The 20,667-nt window shown below is 50.6% G+C and overlaps 1 protein-coding gene across 10 annotated transcripts in view; it reads left to right on the top strand.

Annotated features, from left to right (window-relative positions):
• The window catches only part of PPARD (peroxisome proliferator activated receptor delta), an 86,404-nt gene extending 73,866 nt beyond the window's left edge, over window positions 1-12,538 (top strand). For 4 of the 10 annotated variants that reach the window (XM_005553227.4, XM_005553225.4, XM_045390718.2 and 1 more), the window contains 5 exons: window positions 4,680-4,834; window positions 6,179-6,317; window positions 8,295-8,497; window positions 8,676-9,126; window positions 10,186-12,538. In XM_005553227.4, coding sequence (XP_005553284.1) covers window positions 4,680-4,834; window positions 6,179-6,317; window positions 8,295-8,497; window positions 8,676-9,126; window positions 10,186-10,433 — 1,196 coding nt within the window. In that variant the 3' untranslated portion in view covers window positions 10,434-12,538. Of the gene's footprint in view, window positions 1-4,636; window positions 4,835-6,178; window positions 6,318-8,294; window positions 8,498-8,675; window positions 9,127-10,185 lie in introns of all 10 variants that reach the window. The other 6 variants (XM_015449517.3, XM_015449515.3, XM_015449516.3 and 3 more) reach the window with 2 other exon arrangements.
• Window positions 12,539-20,667: the final 8,129 nt, after the last annotated feature.

Genomic DNA, 20,667 nt, shown 5'->3' with positions numbered 1-20,667 from the left:
TGTGTGTGTGTGTGTGTGTGTGTGTTGAAAGAGAGAGATGTGTTTTAATGAATTGTTTCACACGGTTGTGGGGGTGGCAAGTCCAAATTTTGCAAGGCAGGCAGGCTGGAGAGCCGGGGAAGTTGATGTTGCAGTTCAAGTCCGAAGGCAGCCTGGAGGCAGAATCTCCTCTTCCACAGTGGGGCCATGGTAGGCACTCAGTCTTTTTTCTTTTTTTTTTTTTTTTTTTTTTTTTGAGACAGAGTCTCGCTCTGTCGCCCAGGCTGGAGTGCAGTGGTCGGATCTCAGCTCACTGCAAGCTCCGCCTCCCGGGTTTACGTCATTCTCCTGCCTCAGCCTCCCCAGTAGCTGGGACTACAGGTGCCCGCCACCTCGCCCGGCTAGTTTTTTTTTGTATTTTTTTGTAGAGACGGGGTTTCACCGTGTTAGCCAGGATGGTCTCGATCTCCTGACCTCGTGATCCGCCTGTCTCGGCCTCCCAAAGTGCTGGGATTACAGGCTTGAGCCACCACTCCCGGCTGAACTCAGTCTTTTTTCTTAAGGCCTTCAGTTTTTGGATGAGGGCCACTCACATTATGGAGGTAATCTGCTTTACTCAAAGTCTTCTGATTTAAATGTTAGTTACATCTAAAAAATACCTTCCTAGTGGCCAGGCGCAGTGGCTTACGCCTGTAATCCCTGCACTTTGGGAGGCCGAGGTGGGTGGATCCCCTGAGGTCAGGAGTTCAAGACCAACCTGGCCAACATGGTGAAACCCTGTCTCTACTAAAAATACCAAAAAAACTAGCTGAGCACCTGTAATCCCAGCTACTCAGGGGGCTGAGGCAGGAGAATCGCTTGAACCCAGGAGGCAGAGATGCAGTGAGCTGAGATCGTGCATTGTACGCCAGCCTGGGGGACAAGAGCGAGACTTCATCTCAAAAAAAAAAAAAAAAACCTTCTTAGCAACGTTGTTTGGTCAAACAACTGGGCACCATGGCCTAATCAAGTTGATAGGTAAGATCAACACAGCTGCTATCAGCAAGTTACTTAAGCTTCTGAGCCTTGGAGCCTCGGCTTCCTTGCCTATAAAGTGGGGGTAAGAAGACCATCTTGAAGGGTTGTTTTGAGGTTTTACGTGAGATTAAATGGGTGTCCAGTGGAGTGCCTTTAGCGGGACACCTGCTTGCCCCCACCTCTACCCGGGACTTCATGGTGTGGGGGAAGTGGTGGAACCTTCAGAACCTGGCCCCTAGTATGGGAAGAATTCTGCCATCACCTTTCTTTGAGCAGAGAGGGAAGCAGCCCCCTTCCGTGACAGTCACACGCATGGTGATGGCTCCTTCCAAAATCCTGCACCTCTTACTGCCCCTTACCTGGTGTTGCCCCACTCTATCTCATGTTCTAGTTTTCTTGTCTCTTTCTCTTTTTTTCTATTTTATTATTTTCCTGTAGGCACAAGTGAGTTATAGTAAGTTAAGTTACATCTTACCTTTCCTTGTTTTTCTTGTTTATTTATTTGTTTATTTTTTTGAGACAAGGTCTTATTCTGTCAGCAAAGGCTGGAGTACAGTGGTGCAATCACAGCTCACTGCAACCTCGACCTCCCAGGCTCAAGTCATCTTCCCACATTCAGGCAATCCTCCTGCCTCAGCCTCCCAAGTAGCGGGTCCCACAGGCATGTGCCACCACACCCAGCTAGTTATTTAAATTTTTTATAGAGACGGGGTCTCACTATGTTGCCAGGCTGGTCTCAAACTCCTGGGCTCAAGTGATCCTCCCGCCTCAACCTCCCAGCATGTTGGGATTATAGGTATGAGCCACTGCACCTGGCCTTTTGTTTAAGTAGAGACAGTCATGCTTTGTCACCCAGGCTGGTGTACAGTGGCACTATCACAGCTCTTCTAGGCTCAAGGATCTTCCTGCCTCAGCCTCCTCAGTAGCAGGCACTATAGGCAGGTGCCACGACACCCAACTATTTTTTTTTATTTTTTGTAGAGACGGGGTCTCGCTACATTGCTCCTGGCCTCAGGTGATCCTCCTGCCTTGGCCTCCCAGAGTATTGGGATTACTGACGTGAGCTACCACACTCAGCCATTACCCTTTTTTTTTTTTTTTGAGACAGTCTTACTCTGTTGCCAGGCAAGAGTGCAGTGGCACGATCTCAGCTCACTACAGTCTCCACTCACCCACCCCCAGGTTCAAGTGATTCTCCTGCCTTAGCCTCCCAAGTAGCTGGGATTACAGGCACGAGCCACTGTGCCTGGCTAATTTTTATATTTTTAGTAGAGACAGGGTTTCACCGTGTTGGCCAGGATGGTTTCAATTCCTTGACCTCATGATCCACCCGCATCGGCCTCCCAAAGTGCTGGGATTACAGGCGTGAGCCACAACGCCTGGCCCTGCTGTTACTTTCTTACCTCAGCTATTTGAGGGCAGAGTCTAGGTCCTGCCCTGCATATAGAAGGTGCTTATCATGTGTCTTTTGAGTGAACACAGAGGGTGACATTGTCACGTGCAGTGCCAACAGCAACCAAATGACTAGACACCTGCTGACTTTCCATGGCCACAGGGAGGAAGAGAAAGGCACCTCCAGGAGGTGTGAATAATCTAAGGGTATTGGTCACTGTGGACAAGACTCGGTGGTGGAAGTGAGCTCCGAGATCCAAAGGGAACGTGAGTAGAGATATGCAGAGTCTAGCAGAGGAAGCAGACGTGCAGGCCACAAAAACAAAATTACAAGAAATGCCACAACGCAAGCATATGCTCATGGACTGCACAGATTCAAGGAGGAAATGCCAGAAACCCTACCTGCCCCAGCATCTGCGTGGGCGTCCACAAAGGGTTTCTGTCATGTTCTCTCTTTTTCTTCCAACATCCGGTGCTGCGAGTTTTATTGTCCCTGTTATAATGCCTCCAGGAGTGGCAGGTCCTGCCCAGCCCCGTCAGCCAGTTGGTGCTTCGGTCAGGACACCCAGGCAGCCTGAGGACTGCCAATTGTGCAGAGAGCTATCACGTGCCTGCTGCGTGCCCAGCACCTCACACAGCTCTCAGTGCCAGACCACGCTGGTGCCCTGGTGGACAAAGTTCCTGGCCTTGTGGCCCTTATGTCTAGTGGGTGGCTCCCAACAATGAACACACACAGGATATGTCAGGCGGTGACAAAGGCCTGAGAAGACCAAAGCAGCTTCACCCTCCCAGAGCACAGCTTTTCCCTCCCAGGCCCGAGAGATGGAGGGAGCCCACTCTCCCAGTCTGGGTCAAGAGGAACAGTTACACACCTTGGAATGACTGAAGTTGGGAGCTAAGGTGCCAGGACAAGACAGGCCATTTTAGGAACCAGAGACTTGTGTCACCCCTAAACCTCACCAGCCAGGAGGGGAGCAGCCCACTGGGTCCTCTCTGCCACGGTTGGGTGCTTCTTGTGCTCCCCCTCCTGTGGCCAGGATAGGGGAAGGAGGCTTTCCTGCTGCCACTTCTAGGACCCAAGGGGAAGCTGGGGGAGTGGGGAGACCATGTGGGGAGGATGGAGTGCACTTTGGTCGGTAGCAGGTGGATAGTTACTCACATGGTGGGGAAATGAAGGTTGCTTGGCCTGTATAGTAGAGAGGTATTACTGCAGGCCTGTAAAACATTAGTCTGGGTTCACCTCCATGGCTTGGGTCCCGCTGATGTCCCCTTCTACTCAAAATGGCTGATTCTCTGGTTTGGAGGTTTGGCACCTGCTTTTGGGGAGGTCACTCAGTCATTAGAGAAGAGTGCAGAGGTTGGACGGTCATCATGGCAGAAGCAGGACAGCTGGTATGTGAGGCCATGAAACCAGCTCTGGGCTGGGAGTCAGGAAGCTGAGGCTTAGTTCAGGTCCCCTTTCCAAGATGAAGAGATCATTTCCGAGTGTCCAAAGGGCACTGGGAAGAGATTCCTAGCAGTTCTTAGAAAATCATCTGACAGCAGGTGTATCCTGAAGTCATAGCCTTAGCAAACTGCCTTCCCCACCAATACACTCAACACCCTGTGGTTCAAACATCTATACATTTGATAGAAAAACCTGGAGAAATTCAGTGTGTTCTTAATCAATATGACTGATACCTAAGCTGTTCTACTCAAGCAAGAAGTTTCATGGGAATGAACGTGAGCTTCTTGAGAGATTGTTTACAGCATCCCTGGAGTCTATGCAAGAATAGAACTTCCTCTGGGGAATGGTGGGGAGGCTAGCTCTGCAGAGGTCTACAGTCCTGCAGTTTCTGCAAAACACATTGCACACATCTCCACGTGGGCCACACAGTGGCAGCCTCTGAACCAGGAGAGCTGCTTCCTAAGGGCCATCTAAAGATTGTGTGTCTGCTTTCTCCCTCTTGCTTTCATCCTCCCAAAACAGCCATTTTCCTCCCTACTGCTGCCGCATAGTGAGTTCAGCCCAGGAAGCCTTTGACCCAGCCCCAGTGGTAATAGCTGCCGTGTACTGAACATCTTCTGTATGTTAGGCTCTGGGAGAAGCACTGTGGAGACTTTTTGCCCGTCCTCCCAGAGAAGCTGTCAATACCCCTGGTTCTAGGTGAAGAAACTGGTCCTTAGAAAAGTTGACTCCCTGAGGCCACACAGCTGTTAAGTGACTGAGCTGAGGGCTGTGGGGCTGTTCCCACGCCCTGGCTTCCAGGCCTGGCAACGTGTGGAGCTGCCCCTCCATCGTGTGTCCGCAGACCTCTCCCGGAGCTCCTCGCCACCCTCACTGCTGGACCAGCTGCAGATGGGCTGTGACGGGGCCTCGTGTGGCAGCCTCAACATGGAGTGCCGGGTGTGCGGGGACAAGGCATCGGGCTTCCACTACGGCGTCCATGCATGTGAGGGGTGCAAGGTACGGACTCGGGGGAGCGGTCGCTGGCCACTGAGGCGTTGGTCACGTGGTGAATTGACCCTCCACAAAGCTTTCCCTGCCTTGGGGTAGGGCCCTGACTGTGTCCACTGCAGAATTCCTGCCCAGGAGGCAGCCAGACCCTTGGGCTCCAGACCTCAGCTCTGGGCACTGCAGGAGAGGAGGGAGTTCCCTTGTCAAGCCTACCCTGCCGGCACCTGTGTTGACCCAGCTTTGTGGGTGATTGTGCCCCCCTGGGGACCAGGCAGGCAGGACAGAATGAGGGTCTTGGGCTGAGGTCTGGGTTTCCTGTTTCTCAAAGCTCAAAGGGGGCTCTTTGAGAAAAAGGACAGACATTTGTTTTTCCACTGACATTTGTGGATCCTTCCTAACTTCACACACATCAAAATCTCACGATTATTTTATTGAACCACCACCTCACAAATATACAGAACCAGATAAATTTATGAGAAACCAAGTTAGTCATGAGACAATCTTATGTTACCAAACTAACAAAGAAGCCTTTTTTTTTTTTTTTTGAGATGGAATCTTGCTCTGTCGCCTAGGCTGGAGTGCAGTGGCGTGATCTCAGTTAATTGCAACCTCCACCTGCTGGGTTCAGGAGATTCTCCTGCCTCAGCCTCCAGAGTAGCTGGGATTACAGGTACACACCACCATGCCTGGCTAATTTTCGTACTTTTAGTAGAGATGGGGTTTCACCATGTTGGCCAGGCTGGTCTTGAACTCCTGACCTCAGGTGATACACCTGTCTCGGCCTCCCAAAGTGCTGGGATTACAGGCGTGAGCCACTCTGCCCAGCCCCAACAAAGAAGCTTTAGGACTTCTTTAGGCATTTAAAATAGCTGTGTTCTTTTTGTTTTTTGTTTTTTTGAGACAGAGTTTCACTCTTATTGTCCAGGCTGGAGTGTAATGGCGCGATCTTGGCTCACTGCAACCTCTGCCTTGCGTGTTCAGGAGATTCCCCTGCCTCAACCTCCTGGGTAGGTGGGATTACAGGGGTGCGCCACCACACTTGGCTAATTTTTCTGTATTTTTAGTAGAGACGGGGTTTCACCATCTTGGCCAGGCTGGTCTCAAACTCCTGACCTCAGGTGATCGGCCCAGCTTGGCTTCCCAAAGTCTGGGATTACAGGCATGAGCCACTGCGCCCAACCTAAAATAGTTTTAATTAAAGTTTCAGAATTATTTATTTTCCTTCTCCATCTCCCCTCCAAAAAAATTTCTCCTCATTACTTCCAAATTTCAGGAGTATGCATTATCAGGCCCTTTGGCACAACCTACCCCCACCTCCTGGTGGCCTTTCCTCACCTGTTCTTGGTGCCTCAGGGCTTCTTCCGTCGGACGATCCGCATGAAGCTGGAGTACGAGAAGTGTGAGCGCAGCTGCAAGATTCAGAAGAAGAACCGCAACAAGTGTCAGTACTGCCGTTTCCAGAAGTGCCTGGCACTGGGCATGTCACACAACGGTGAGAGCTGACCAGGGCAACACGGGCTGCTGGCTCCACACAGCCTGAAACCAGGGTCCAGGGAGCCCTCGGGGCAGCCCAGAGGGGGCGCCTGTAGAGCAGTGCCTGGCACACAGTAAGCACCATGGCTGTTGGCTGTTGGCTTTGCTGATCTGGACCTTGGGTCTTAGAGCCTAAGACCTGCCAGTTCCTCAGACTGCCAGCACCTACCATGGTCCCAGGCCTGGGGTAGTCTCTACCTCCCTGTACCTGAGGTTTACCCATTCTGGCCCAGAAGGGAACTGAGAATTGATAACAGCTTGAACAATTTGGGGAACACCAGTCCCAGAAACTCAAGCCTGTCTCAGATGACCTGACGCAGCATGAAAGCTACTGCCAAGGCCAGGGATCCCCTTGGCCCTTCTTGGTTATAGAAGGCAGGCAGTAGCCAGTAAGTGACCACATCTGTCAACTGCCAGGAGCCAGGCAGAAGTTTCTTGGAGGTCAGCCACTCCCCAGAGACAAAGCCTTCTCTGCCCTGTGCTCCAGGCCTCCTGCAGAGCCTTGTCTTCAGACCCCTAGGGTAGGATATTGCAAAGCCCACCTGTCCCCTTAGTACCTCTCTGAGTCAGACCCCTAGAGGACAGGGGAGAGCCTCTTGTGATCTTGACAGGCAGGTTAGCTGCTTGGCCAGCTTTTACCCAGGGATGCCCTAACTGCCTTGCATCTTAGAGGGTAGCAGGACCTGAGCCCTCCATTTGCGGCTCTCCTGGGTAATGGGGTCTGGCAGGTCTGGGTTTGACTCCTTTCCTAGGAAATCTCAGAACTGACTGAATCCCTCTCCTCACGCTAACTCTGAGAGAAGTTGGATTCGTATCCTACTTAATTACTAATGACAACAATTTTTGAGTGCTTACTATGTGAGGATTCTTATTTAATTGATCTAATAACTCAGTACATTTTAAAAAGTATTAGCCTCATTTTTCTGATTAAAAAAGAAAAGTGGCCAGGTGCAGTGGCTCACACCTGTAATCCCATCACTTTGGGAGGCCAAGCAAGAGGATTGCTTGAGTCCAGGTTTAAGACCAGCCTGAGCAACATAGTGAGACCGTGTCTCTACAAAAAAAAAAAAAAAAAAAAACAATTAGCCAGGCTTGGTGGTGGCATGCACCTGTAGTCTCAGCTACTCAGAAGGTTGAGGTGGGAGGATCACTTTAGCCAAGGAGGTCAAAGCTGCAGTGAGCCATGATTTGCCACTGTACTCCAGCCTGGACAAGAGTGGAGACCCTGTCTCAAAAAAAAAAAAGAAAAAAGCCGGGCATAGTGGCACACGCCTATAATCCCAGCATTTTGGGAGGCCAAGGTGGGTGGATCACCTGAGGTCAGCAGTTCGAGAGCATCCTGGCCAAGATGGTGAAACCCCATCTCTACTAAAAAAAAATACAAAAACTAGCCGGGCATGGTGGTGGACACCTGTAATCCCAGCTACTTGGGAGACTGAGGCAGAGAATTGCTTGAGCCCGGGAGGCAGAGGTTGTAGTGAGCCAAGATCGTGCCACTGTACTCCAGCCTGGGAGACAGAGCAAGACTCTGTCTCAAAAAAAAAGAAAAAGAAAAATGAAGGAGTCTGCCCCAAGTCACACAGCTAGTAAACTGCTAAGCTGGAACTCAAACCCAGGCCTTTGTCACCAAAGTCTGTCTTACCCCAGTCAGAGTAGCTCAGTCACTCAGTATGTTAGAGCCCTTGTGTTCTGGGCACTGTGAACAAAACAGACAAAATCACTGCTCTTGCAAAGATACACCCCCCCAAAAAAACCACGTCTTGGGGAGCTTGCAATCTGGAGGGGCCACCCCAGCATTCCCACCTTGCTGACTCTAGAGCTTCTGGGGGCCCTGGGCTCCAAAAGGATTTGGCCCATGCACCTGTAAAGGGATGGGGATGTCAGAGGTGCTGGGGCCTGCCTGGGCTCCTTGCTGACTGCCCTCTTCCCTGTGCAGCTATCCGTTTCGGCCGGATGCCGGAGGCTGAGAAGAGGAAGCTGGTGGCGGGGCTGACGGCAAATGAGGGGAGCCAGTACAACCCACAGGTAGCCGACCTGAAGGCCTTCTCTAAGCACATCTACAATGCCTACCTGAAAAACTTCAACATGACCAAAAAGAAGGCCCGCAGCATCCTCACTGGCAAAGCCAGCCACACAGCGGTGAGTGTTGCTGCTCGGCCTGGCAGTATCCTGGGCTCTGGGTCCCACTGCTGCCTGCCTGACTCCTGGGAGAGCCAAGCCTTCTCCCTCCCTCAACTTCATGGTGCAGGCAAGGGATATGGGGAGCACAGGGTGGGGGTCTCCCGAATCCTGGTCTCTAACAGGGCCTGGTTTTCAGCCCTTTGTGATCCACGACATCGAGACATTGTGGCAGGCAGAGAAGGGGCTGGTGTGGAAGCAGCTGGTGAACGGCCTGCCTCCCTACAAGGAGATCAGCGTGCACGTCTTCTACCGCTGCCAGTGCACCACGGTGGAGACCGTGCGGGAGCTCATCGAGTTCGCCAAGAGCATCCCCAGCTTCAGCAGCCTCTTCCTCAACGACCAGGTTACCCTTCTCAAGTATGGCGTGCACGAGGCCATCTTCGCCATGCTGGCCTCCATCGTCAACAAGGATGGGCTGCTGGTAGCCAACGGCAGTGGCTTTGTCACCCGCGAGTTCCTGCGCAGCCTCCGCAAACCCTTCAGTGATATCATTGAGCCCAAGTTTGAATTTGCTGTCAAGTTCAACGCCCTGGAACTTGACGACAGTGACCTGGCCCTATTCATTGCGGCCATCATTCTGTGTGGAGGTGAGTGAGAGTGTGGCAGGCGGGCTGGCCCGGCACACCCAGTCGTCCTGGAGGCTGGCCCGCGCTGCAGGGCACTGTGCCTGAGCTCTGACAGTGTGGGGAAGTGTCCCTTTGATCTTGGCAGTGGAACATGCAAGGCACTGACTGACCATGCAGGATTAGCTCCATCTCATTATGTATGTAGATGGAGGTGGAGATAGAAAAGAGACTCAGCCAGACGTGGTGGCTCACGCCTGTAATCCCAGCACTTTGGCAGGCCAAGGCGGGCGAATCACTTGAGGTCAGTAGTTTGAAACTAGCCTGGCCAACATGGTGAAACCCCATCTCTACTAAAAATACAAAAAATTAGCCAGATGTGGTGGCACGCACCTGTAATCCCAGCTACTTGGGAGGCTGAGCCAGGAGAATCGGAGAGGTGGAGGTTGCAGTGAGCCAAAATCCCAGCACTGCACTCCAACCTGGGTGACAGAGCGAGACCCTGTCTCAAAAAAAAGGAAAAGGACTAACAGGCAGTATGCTGTCATGTTAATGTGGGGTGGAAAAATTGTCTGCATTGTCTCTGCATTTTTTAAATTCCAACACAATAAATACAATAATAACTGTGCTAACTAACCGTGGCCTAGAGCTTACTTCATGCCAGGCACTGTTCCTTTTCATCCATGATGACTCACTTGATCCTCACAACAAACCTGTGCAGGAAGAATGTTTTCTATCTCCATTTTACACATCAGAGAGGCTGAGTGACCTGCCCATAGCTTCATCGATAGGCTGTGGCAGACACAGGATTTGACTTAAGCATTGAGTCTCTTAACCACGATACTATGTTGCCTAATCGGGGCGGGGAGGGTGGGGGGAACCATTGGCAAAAAACAAAAGAAGTGGATTAAGACCAGGGGTAGGGAGACTAGAACACCCAGTGGAGCATTGCTGACGGGACAGGGCTTGGTCTGTCATGGCCAAGGAGGCCTGCTGTCCCCTGGGCCAAGTCACCTCTTGGGGTGGAAGTAGGGGAGCTCCACTGCCTTTCTGAGCTCCCTGGCATGCCCTGTGTCCCCACAGACCGGCCAGGCCTCATGAACGTTCCACAGGTGGAGGCTATCCAGGACACCATCCTGCGTGCCCTCGAATTCCACCTGCAGGCCAACCACCCCGATGCCCAGTACCTCTTCCCCAAGCTGTTGCAGAAGATGGCTGACCTGCGGCAGCTGGTCACCGAGCATGCGCAGATGATGCAGCGGATCAAGAAGACCGAGACCGAGACCTCGCTGCACCCTCTGCTCCAGGAGATCTACAAGGACATGTACTAAGTGTGGCACCCAGGCCTCCCTGCAGGCTCCAGTGGGGCCGGCACTGGAGGGGCCCACCCACGTGACTTTTCCGTTGACCAGCCCTTGAGCACCCGGCCTGGAGCAGCGGAGTCCCATGCTCGCTGTCAGACACATGACACCCACCGCCTCTGGCTCCCTGTGCCCTCTCTCCCGCTTCCTCCAGTCAGCTCTCTTCCTGTCTGTTGTCTCCCTCTTTCTCAGTTCCTCTTTCCTTTCTAATTCGCTTACTCTATTTCTTCCTTTCTGTAGGCTTCTCCTCTTCCCTTCTCCCTTGCCCTCCCTTTCTCCACCCCCCATGTCTGTCTTCCTTTCTTATTCTGTGAGATGTTTTGTATGATTTCACCAGCAGCATAGAACAGGACCTCTGCTTTTGCACATGCTTTCTCCAGGAGCAGAAGGGAGTGGGGCCTGCCCTCTGCCCCATCATTGCACCTGCAGTCTTAGGGTCCTCACTTCTGTCTCCTGTCTTCAGAGCAAAAGACTTGAGCCATCCAAAGAAACACTAAGCTGTCTGGGCCTGGGTTCCAGGGAAGGCTGAGCATGGCCTGGACTGACTGCAGCAGCCTGTAGTCATAGGGTCCCCGCTGTAAAGGACAGTGGGCAGGAGGCCCAGGCTGAGAGCCAGATGCCTCCCCAAGACTGTAATTGCTCCTCCGAGGCTGAGGCCACCCACTGACCCAACTGATCCTGCTCCAGCAGCACTCCTCAGCTCCACTGACACCCAGCGTCCTTCCATCTTCTTCACACTGGTTTGCCAGGCCAGTGTTGCTGATGGCTCCCTGCACTGGCCGCTGGACGGCAGTCTCCCAGCTTGGAAGTAGGCAGGGTTCCCTCCAGGTAGGCCCCCACCTCATTGAAGAGGAGCAAGTCTCAAGAGAAGGAGGAGGGGTTGGTGGTTGGAGGAAGCAGCACACGCAATTCTGCCCCTAGGACTGGGGGTCTGAGTTCTGGGGTCAGGCCAGGGAGAGCTCAGGGCAGGCCTTCCGCCAGCATACCCACTGCCCCCCTGCCCAGTAGCAGCCACCCACATTATGTCGGCACCCAGGGCCTGGGCCTGGCCTCACATCCCGCTGCTCCTTTCTCTAGCTGGCTCCATAGGAGCTCAGGCCCCACTCTCCCTGAAACTGCCCCCTCCAGCACACACACAAGCACTGAAATCACTTTACCTGCAGGCTCCATGCACCTCCCTTCCCTCCCTGAGGCAAGTGAGAACCCGGAGAGAGGGGCCTGCAGGTGGGCAGGCAGGGCTGGGCCAGGTCTCTGGGGAGGCAGGAGTCCTGCAGGTCCTGCTGAGTCAGCCCAGCACCTGCTCCCAGTGGGAGCTTCCTGGGATAAACTGAGCCTGTTCATTCTGATGTCCATTTGTCCCAACAGCTCTGCCGCCCTCCTCTTCCCCTTTACTCAGCCCAGCTGGCCACCTAGAAGTCTCCCTGCACAGCCTCTGGTGTCCGGGGACCTTGTGGGACCAGTCCCACACCGCTGGTCCCTGCCCTCCCCTGCTTCCAGGCTGAGGTGCGCTCACCTCAGAACAGGGCCAAAGCACAGCTGGGCATGCCATGTCTGAGTAGGGCAGAGCCCTCCAGGCCTGCAGGGGCAAGGGGCTGGCTGTAGTCTCAGAGCACAGAGGTAGGAGAGCTGGAGTTCGAGCCCAGGCTTCCTGAGTCCTGCCTGGTCCTCCCTCCCAAGGGGCCATTCTGTGTGACTCTGGGTGGAAGTGCTCAGCCCTTGCCCCTACTGGCGCTGTGGCCTCCCTTCCATGCCCCAGGATCACTCTCTACTGGCAGGATTCTTCCAGCTCCCCACCCACCCAGCTGATGGGGGTTGGGGTGCTTCCTTTCAGGCCAAGGCTATGAAGGGACGGCTGCTGGGACCCACCTCCCCCTCCCCCACCACGTGCCGCATCCCTGCCCCGACCCCTGCCCCGACCCGGGTCTGGTGCTGAGGATACAGCTCTTCTCAGTGTCTGAACAATCTCCAAAATTGAAATGTATATTTTTGCTAGGAGCCCCAGCTTCCTGTGTTTTTAATATAAATAGTGTACACAGACTGACGAAACTTTAAATAAATGGGAATTAAATATTTAAGAGCCGACTGGAAGCTGACTCAGTTACTTGAATGTTTTTCCTGGGGCTGACAGGGCTCCACACCTCCTCCACATCCAGTACTGGAGGGCAAAGGAGGCTTTGGGTGCCGAAGCCCTCCTGTGCCTCCACCTCGCTTTGCTCACCACTTGTCAGTCGGGTGGACGACTGTGCCATTTCCACCCTGCAGAGAGAATTTGGGGTGTGAGGGTACAAAGGATGTGTGGTACCCTGGTGGAGCAGCTGGGGTCTGGGGAACGGGAAGGCCCCTGGAGGAGGCGGATGCAGGACTCAGTAGATCAAAGCCAGTTTTTCATCACCACGAGAGGTCATGGCTTTCCTCTCCTTTGCTGCCATCCCGTTCTCTCCTGTCTTTCCTGAGGTTCCATTTCCCCAGGGGTCCAGTAGAGCCCAGCCCCCAGCAGCCATGGGTTTGTCTGCAGTGCGAGGCCAGGTCAGGGTATGTAACAGAGTATGTGTTTATCTAGTCAGGAAAAAACTACAGCTAAATAGTTCCAAATGGGGAATGTACTGCAGGGAGTTGTTGCAAAAGTATTGGAAGTACTGAAAGATCAACAGGGGGAAATAGAGGTCATCCAGAGATGAGTAACTGCAGGAAGCCATTCTCACCTCCAGGGCTGAATGGGAAAATGGTATCATTTGGGGGCCACCATTGCTAGAACACACACTGACACTGCAGCAACCAGGAGCCTGAAGTCACCAGTTGATTTGACTGTAGAACCAGACTGCTGGCACCTGAGTTCATGCACATGGTACATATGGGGCCACCAGAGTGCCCAAGGCCACCACCACTGCTGCCCCTGTGACCTCACTGCTTGAGTGCTGTAGCCCCATAACTCATAGCCTGGTCTCAGCTGCTTCTGCCAGAAGTGCTATCAGAGTTTGGGGTTGGGGAAGCAAAGGATTCTTCCTTCTGCCTATCTTCCAGTCTGTTGCTTTTACCTCCCATTGGGGGAAAAAAATGGATGGTAGTCCAGGAAATGGAGTTTGTAGACTTCCACCCATAGAGGAGCATGTGGAAGGGTGGGAATTGAACCAAGCGTCTGCAGGCAAACAACTAGCACAGCGTACAGGCACCAGCCCCAGTGTGAGGGATCCCAGATGCCCACAGCTAAGGGATGGTCACTACAGCACTTGCCTCCCTGTTTTCTCTCTTTGCTGGTCATCTTGGCAGAGCAATGGGCATCTCTGAAATTGGTAGCCTTTTTTATAATGGAATCTTCTGGTTTACTTGGTGTTATAAGTAGAATGTTCATTCAGAAACAGAATGCTTGTTCCTCAGTACTCTAAGGAAAAATTAGCATTTAGACAAAAAGTTTTCTCAGCAAGGCAATTTTACTTTCTGCAGAAAGGGTGTTCCTCACAGATGGAACAATGGCGAGACTGCACACGAACAAAGGAGGGAAGCAATTTTTATCCCTTACACAGCTTGTCCTTGCTACTGTGTTCTGTCTCCATTGGCTGCAGCCGGACCGCACAATCTAAGCTAAACCCGGCTAGCTAATAACTTAAAACTTTATCCTAAATAGGTAAAGGCAAGGGAGAACAAAGGAAAAGAGGAAGTTGCTTGCAAAAGGACTTAGAGAAGTAATAACCAAATATATTGGTTAAAGTACAGGGACATCGAATGTACTCATTCCCTTATATCTAATAGCTACACAGGATAGGGCTTAACAGAGTTATTAGCACAGAACAAGGTGGCTTGAAGGAAGTTAGTCTTTAAAAGAAACTATTATTTCTAACACTTATGATTTATTTTTTAACAAGAAGGGAAACTTTGAAGAGGAACCTTTTTACTTTCTACACTTGGTTTATTTTTCTCACCTCCCTATTCTTTCCCACACTATCAAGTGGGGAAAAAATAGTCAAAGACTGTGTGTGTTTCAGTTGTTAAAGGCCAGTCCTCTTCCCAGCACTGAAGAGGTAAGAACCCCATATACTAAATAACCAGTTCTCACTCAGTTCAGAGAGTCGAAGCTGTCTCAACCACTTTATCTGGGTTCTGGTGCTGCAAAGAGCATCATATTACTCTGGCCCCTGTTGTTACTATCCCTAACTGCTATTCCTTATTAAGCAGCTATTTATGCATTATACATACATCACCTCTAATCTTATAAGGTAAACCTTATCACCTGTCATTTTACAGAGGAGGAAGCACAATGAGAGATTAAGGGGTGTGCCTGTGGTCACAGCTAGGAAGAGGCATGGCCAGTATTCCATCCACAGCCTTAGGATCTCTGCTTTTCACCCAGGATCAAAACTTTGGAGACAGTAGTTGGTCACCTGGTCTCTTCTTAATAATGCTCAGGACACATGAATCAAACATTTAAACTAAAAAAATAAGAAAGCAAACTTAGGAGACTTAGAAGATTCTCTTGGCAATAATTCTATAAACCTAAAAGTATTCTGAAATTAGAAGTTTATTAGAGAGATGGCCAGGCGTGGTGGCTCATACCTGTAATCCCAGCACTTTGAGAGGCCAAGGTGAGCGGATCACCTGAGATCAGGAGTTTGAGACCAGCCTTGCCAACACATTAAAACTCGGTCTCTACTAAACATACCAAAAACAAAAACAAACAAAAACCTGGGCATGGTGGTATACACCTGTAATCCCAGCTACTCAGGAGGCTGAGGCTGGAGATCACTTGAACCCAGGAGTTCGAGGTAGCAGTGAGCTGAGTTCACACCACTGCACTCCAGCCTGGGTGACAGAGAGAAACTCTCTGTCTCAAAAAAAAAAAAAAAAAAAAGAATGATTTGCAAGAAAGAAAGAAACAGGGTCCTGAGCTTGTAGTATCCCTGGGAAGCCTGGCAAAAGCAAATGCAAAACCTTTCTGGAGGACAGATACAGGCAGTAGAGAATTCCCACAAAATCCTAGATACAAAAAAACAAGCCTGCATGAAAATAGACATAACAACCAGTGAAATTAGAGCCCTGGCACCTAAAAAATATATAACTATTGACTGTTATAAAGGAAATAAATGTTTTACTTGGGAGGCTGAGGCAGGAGGATCACTTGAGCCCAGGTGTTCGAGGTTGCAGTGAGCTATGATTGCACCACTGCACTCCAGCATGGGTGACAGAGTGAGACCCTGTCTCAGAAAAATAGGCCGGGCACAGTGCCTCGTGCCTGTATCCCAGTACTTTGGGAGGCCAAGGCGGGCAGATCACAAGTTCAGAAGATTGAGACCATCCTGGCTAACACAGTGAAATCTGGTCTCTACTAAAAATACAAAAAATTAGCCAGGAGTGGTGGTGGGCGCCTGTAATCCCAGTTACTTGGGAGGCTGAGGCAGGAGAATGGTGTGAACCCAGGAGGCGGAGCTTACAGTAAGCTGAGATTGCACCACTGCACTCCAGCCTGGGGGACACAGGGAGACTCTGTCTCGAAAAATAAATAAATAAATAAATTAATTAATTAAAAAATACATTAAAAAAAAAATCAAGGTTGGGCACGGTGGCTCACACCTGTAATCCCAGCACTTTGGGAGGCCGAGGCAGGCGGATCACCCAAGGTCAGAAGTTCGAGGCCAGCCTGGCCAATGTGGTGAAACCCTGTCTCTACTAAAAACAAAAAATTAGCCGGACGCAGTGGCACGTGCCTGTGGTCCCAGCTGCTCTGGAGGCTGCTGACACAGGAGAATCTCTTGAACCTGGGAGACAGAGGTTGCGGTTAGCTGAGATCGAGCCACTGCACTCCAGCGTGAGCGACAGAGCGAGACTTCGACTCAAAAAAAAAATCAAAACGTAAGAAAGGAATAATTTGCTTTTTTTGTTTTTTGTTTTTTTGTTTTGAGATAGAGTCTCACTCTGTAGCCCAGGCTGGAGTACAGTGGTGTGATCTCAGCTCACTGCAACCTCTGCCTCCCAGATTCAAGCGATTCTCCTGCGTCAGCCTCTGAAGTACCTGAGATTACAGGTGCCCGCCACCATGCACAGCTAATTTTTGTATTTTTGGTAGAGATGGGGTTTCACCATGTTGGTCAGGCTGGTCTCGAACTCCTGACCTCAGGTGATCTGCCCGCCTCAGCCTCCCAAAGTGTGAGGGTTGCTGGCACGAGCCATTGTGCCCAGCCAATTTGCTTTAAGAAAAAAAAATTTTAAAGAAATGCCTGGAACTTCCAGGGAAAAGAAAAAAAAAGACAAAACCTGAATGAAATAAAAATTACACAGCCAGAGATCATTTTTTGCACCTCGAGAAGGATCTGTAGAAATTTTCGGCCGGGCATGGTGGCTCACGCCTATAATCCCAGCACTTTGAGAGGCCGAGGTGGGCGGATCATGAGGTCAGGAGATCAAGACCATCCTGGCCAACATGGTGAAACCCTGTTTCCACTAAAATACAAAACATTAGCCAGGCCTGATGTTGCATGCCCGTAGCCCAGCCCATCGGGAGGCTGAGGCAGGCGAATTGCTTGAACCCGGGAGGCAGGGGTTGCAGTGAGCCAAGGTCGCACCACTGTACTCCTGCCTGGCGACCCAGGGAGACTCCATCTAAAAAAAAAAAAAAAAAAAAGAAAAGAAATTTTCCAGAAAATAGCAAGGGAAATCGAGATATAGAAAATATGGAAAGAATAAATTATCATACACTGCAGAAGGGAGAAGTTGGTGCTGTACAATCAATTTGAAAAACAATTGGCAAAATCTAGTCCAGTTGAAGGTGCACGCAGTCTATTACCCTGCATTTTCCTATTAAAATGTGCCTGTGGATGCTACAGGGCACCACCCATATCCCACCCCTCAGGACCCAGCTGCTGGGGGTATTGGCTGCTGAATTCAAAGCTGAGTTCTTCTCAGGGAATTGCCCTTACCAAAGGAAGCTGCCTCACCCAAGGATATGCACACGCCCTGCTCAGGGAGTACAAAGGCCAAGCCTTCTTGCCCGTTTTGGGACAACTGGAAAGACTGGCCCAGCTCCAGAGCTGAGGCTTCTCTTACAACTACATTGCAGCTTAACTTCAATGGTTAACTTGACTGGTTAGGGAGAATCCTCTAACCAATCCTGCTTCCTTCAGTTCCTTACAGGTGTTGTTCTAAAGAACATTCCCCAGAAAGCGTTGTGCAAGTCAACTTCCAAATCTATTTCCTAGAGAAGCCATCCTGAGACTGTACCCTGGAAAGAAACCCATCAAATTACACCAAGACTCATATAAACGTTTACAGGAGCAATAGCAAACATTTGGAAACAATAAAAATGTTCACCAGGCTGATGCAGTGGCTCACGCCTGTAATCCCAGCACTTTGGGAGGGCAAGGCAGGAGGATCACTTGCGGCCAGGAGTTCAAGACCAGCCTGGGCAACATAGTGAAACCCCATCTTTCCAAAAAGTTTTGTTTTTGAGATGGAGTTTCACTCTTGTTTCCCAGTCTGGAGTGCAATGGTGTGATCTCGGCTCACTGCAACCTCTGTCTCCCAGGTTCAAGCAATACTCCTGCCTCAGTCTCCCAAGTAGCTGAGATTACAGGAGTGCACCACCACGCCTAGCTAATTTTTGTATTTTTAGTAGAAACAGGTTTCACTAGGTTAGCCAGGCTGCTCTCAAATTCCTGACCTCAGTTAATCCACCTGCCTCAGTCTCCCAAAGTGCTGGGATTACAGGCGTGAGACACCGTGCCCAGCCAAAAAGTTTTTAAAAATTAGCCGGGTGTGCTGGTACACGCCTGTAGTCCCAGCTACTCGGGAGGCTGAGGCAGAAGAATTGCTTGAGCCCAGATGTTTGAAGCTGCAGTGAGCTAAGATGGCACCACTGCACTCCAGCCTGGGCATAGAGAGAGACACTGTTCCCCCAAAATATAAAGTATTACAAACTTTTGCTACATACATTTAAAATTTTTCTGCCTGAAAAAAAAAAAAAAAAAAAAAAAAAACACCATAAGGAAACAATTTTAAACCAACAGTGTAAAAATGGCAAAACTATTGGGCTAATTTCTTTATTATATAAAGAACAGTTATAGGCCAGGCATGGTGGCTTACGCCTGTAATCCCAGCACTTTTGGAGGCCGAGGCAGGTGGATCACCTGAGGTCAGCAGTTCGAGATCAGCCTGGACAACATGGTGAAACCCCACCTCTACTAAAAATACAAAAATTAGCTGGGCATGGTGGCAGGCAACTGTAATCCCAGCTACTCAGGAGGTTGAGGCAGGAGAATCACTTGAAACCAGGAGGCAGAGGTTGCAGTGAGCAGAGATGGTACCATTGCACTCCAGCCTGGGTGACAAGAGCGAAACTCCATCTCAAAAAAAAAAAAAAAAAAAAGCCGGGCGCGGTGGCTCAAGCCTGTAATCCCAGCACTTTGGGAGGCCGAGACGGGCGGATCACGAGGTCAGGAGATCGAGACCATCCTGGCTAACACGGTGAAACCCCGTCTCTACTAAAAAAAATACAAAAAACTAGCCGGGCGCGGTGGCGGGTGCCTGTAGTCCCAACTACTCGGGAGGCTGAGGCAGGAGAATGGCGTGAACCCGGGAGGCGGAGCTTGCAGTGAGCTGAGATCTGGCCACTGCACTCCAGCCTGGGCGGCAGAGCGAGACTCCGTCTCAAAAAAAAAAAAAAAAAAAAAAGAACAGTTCTAAATCAATGAGTAAAAGGTCAACCCAATTGAAAAATGAGCAAAGGATATGAACATAAAAAGAAATATCTCTTAATATGAAAAGATGCTTCACCTCACTCATAATAAGAGAAATGTGAATTAAAACTACAATGAGATACTGCTTTGTTTTTGCTTTTTTGAGACAGGGTTTTTACTCTGTCGCCCAGGCTGAGTGCTGTGGCGCAATCACAGCTCACTGCAGACTTGACCTCAGGCTCAAGCAATCCTGCTGCCTCAGCCACCTGAGTAGCTGGGACTATAGGCATGCACCACCACACCTCACTAATTATTGATTTTTTTTGTAGAGACAGGGTCTTACTATGTTGCCCAGACTGGTCTCAAACTCCTGGGCTCAAACGATCCTCCCATCTTGGCCTCCCAAAGGCCTGGGATTACAGGTGTGAGCTGTGGCACCCAGCTGAGATACTGTCGTTTTACTTACCAAATTGAATACTAAAAAGTTTGATAACATTGTGTTGGCAAGGGTGTGCAGAAACGGGCATTCCATACTGTTGGTAGGATTGTAAACTGGTGCAGCCTCCAGTGAAGGTCATATTGGTAATACCTATAAAAATTAAAAAAAAAAATTGATCCACAAAAGTGAAATATATAACAAAAATTTCCAGGACTATTGGTTTCCTAACCTAGTGTGTCAACCTACTGATAGGCATAGGAGGTTGTAAAATTCAATTTTAAAATCTCTCCTTTAACGTTTAAGTTAATTCCTCTTATTTGTTTTTTTAACTTCCGCATCTTGTCTCCCACACAGGGCAGTGCAATCTGGCAGAGACAGAATGGGCTTTGGAGGCATAAGATGGGAATTCAGGGAGTCTTAAGAGAAACAGAGCTGGAAGTGCTCTTAGAGGTCATGGTCCCCCTTCTCTAAGGTCCCCATCTCCTCAGACACATTATGTAGCAGAGACCGAGGCCAAGGCCTGGGAGGCACCTTCTCCAAGGTCACATCAGGTCTCCTGGCTCCCCGCCTGTTGCTCTTTCCCTACTTTAAACCCTCACTGAGCTGCGTGTCAGGCCCGGTGCCAAGCAATCTTCAACTCTGGCCTCATTTCATTTTCACGACAACTTTATCAGATAAGCTTTGCTGCAAACAACTTAAGACAACAGATTGTTTACCTGGAAAAGGGAGTCATGAAGTATAGTGCCGGCTCACAGAAACTCCTGGCAGCCCAACTGCCAAGCCTGGAGCCTCCTCGGCCAGAAACAATGTTCTTGTGCCCCACTGGGCTGCTCAGCACCCCCATCCCAGGGAGAAGGGGAGAAAGCCCCCGACCGACACTCCATCAGGGCCCAAACCCCATGGCCATGCTGCTCTCAGGACCAGGTGCGGGGGACAGACTCACTGAGAGAGGGAATCAGTCTATCACCCAGCTCAGGCTCGCCATGGGGGCAGGGATATTCCAGCCTGGTTCTCGGGGCCGGTGGATTTCTGGGAGTGCTGGCGAACCCCGGTATCAGTCAGGACCCAGGGGTTTGCAGGGAAGAGGCACACAGCATCTATTTGA

The sequence above is a fragment of the Macaca fascicularis genome, chromosome 4 (genome assembly GCF_037993035.2).
Source record: "Macaca fascicularis isolate 582-1 chromosome 4, T2T-MFA8v1.1".
In the NCBI taxonomy this organism is placed as follows: Eukaryota; Metazoa; Chordata; class Mammalia; order Primates; family Cercopithecidae; genus Macaca; species Macaca fascicularis.
The sequence above is the reverse complement of the archived record's forward strand: the minus strand, read 5'-3'. Positions and strand labels throughout refer to the sequence as shown.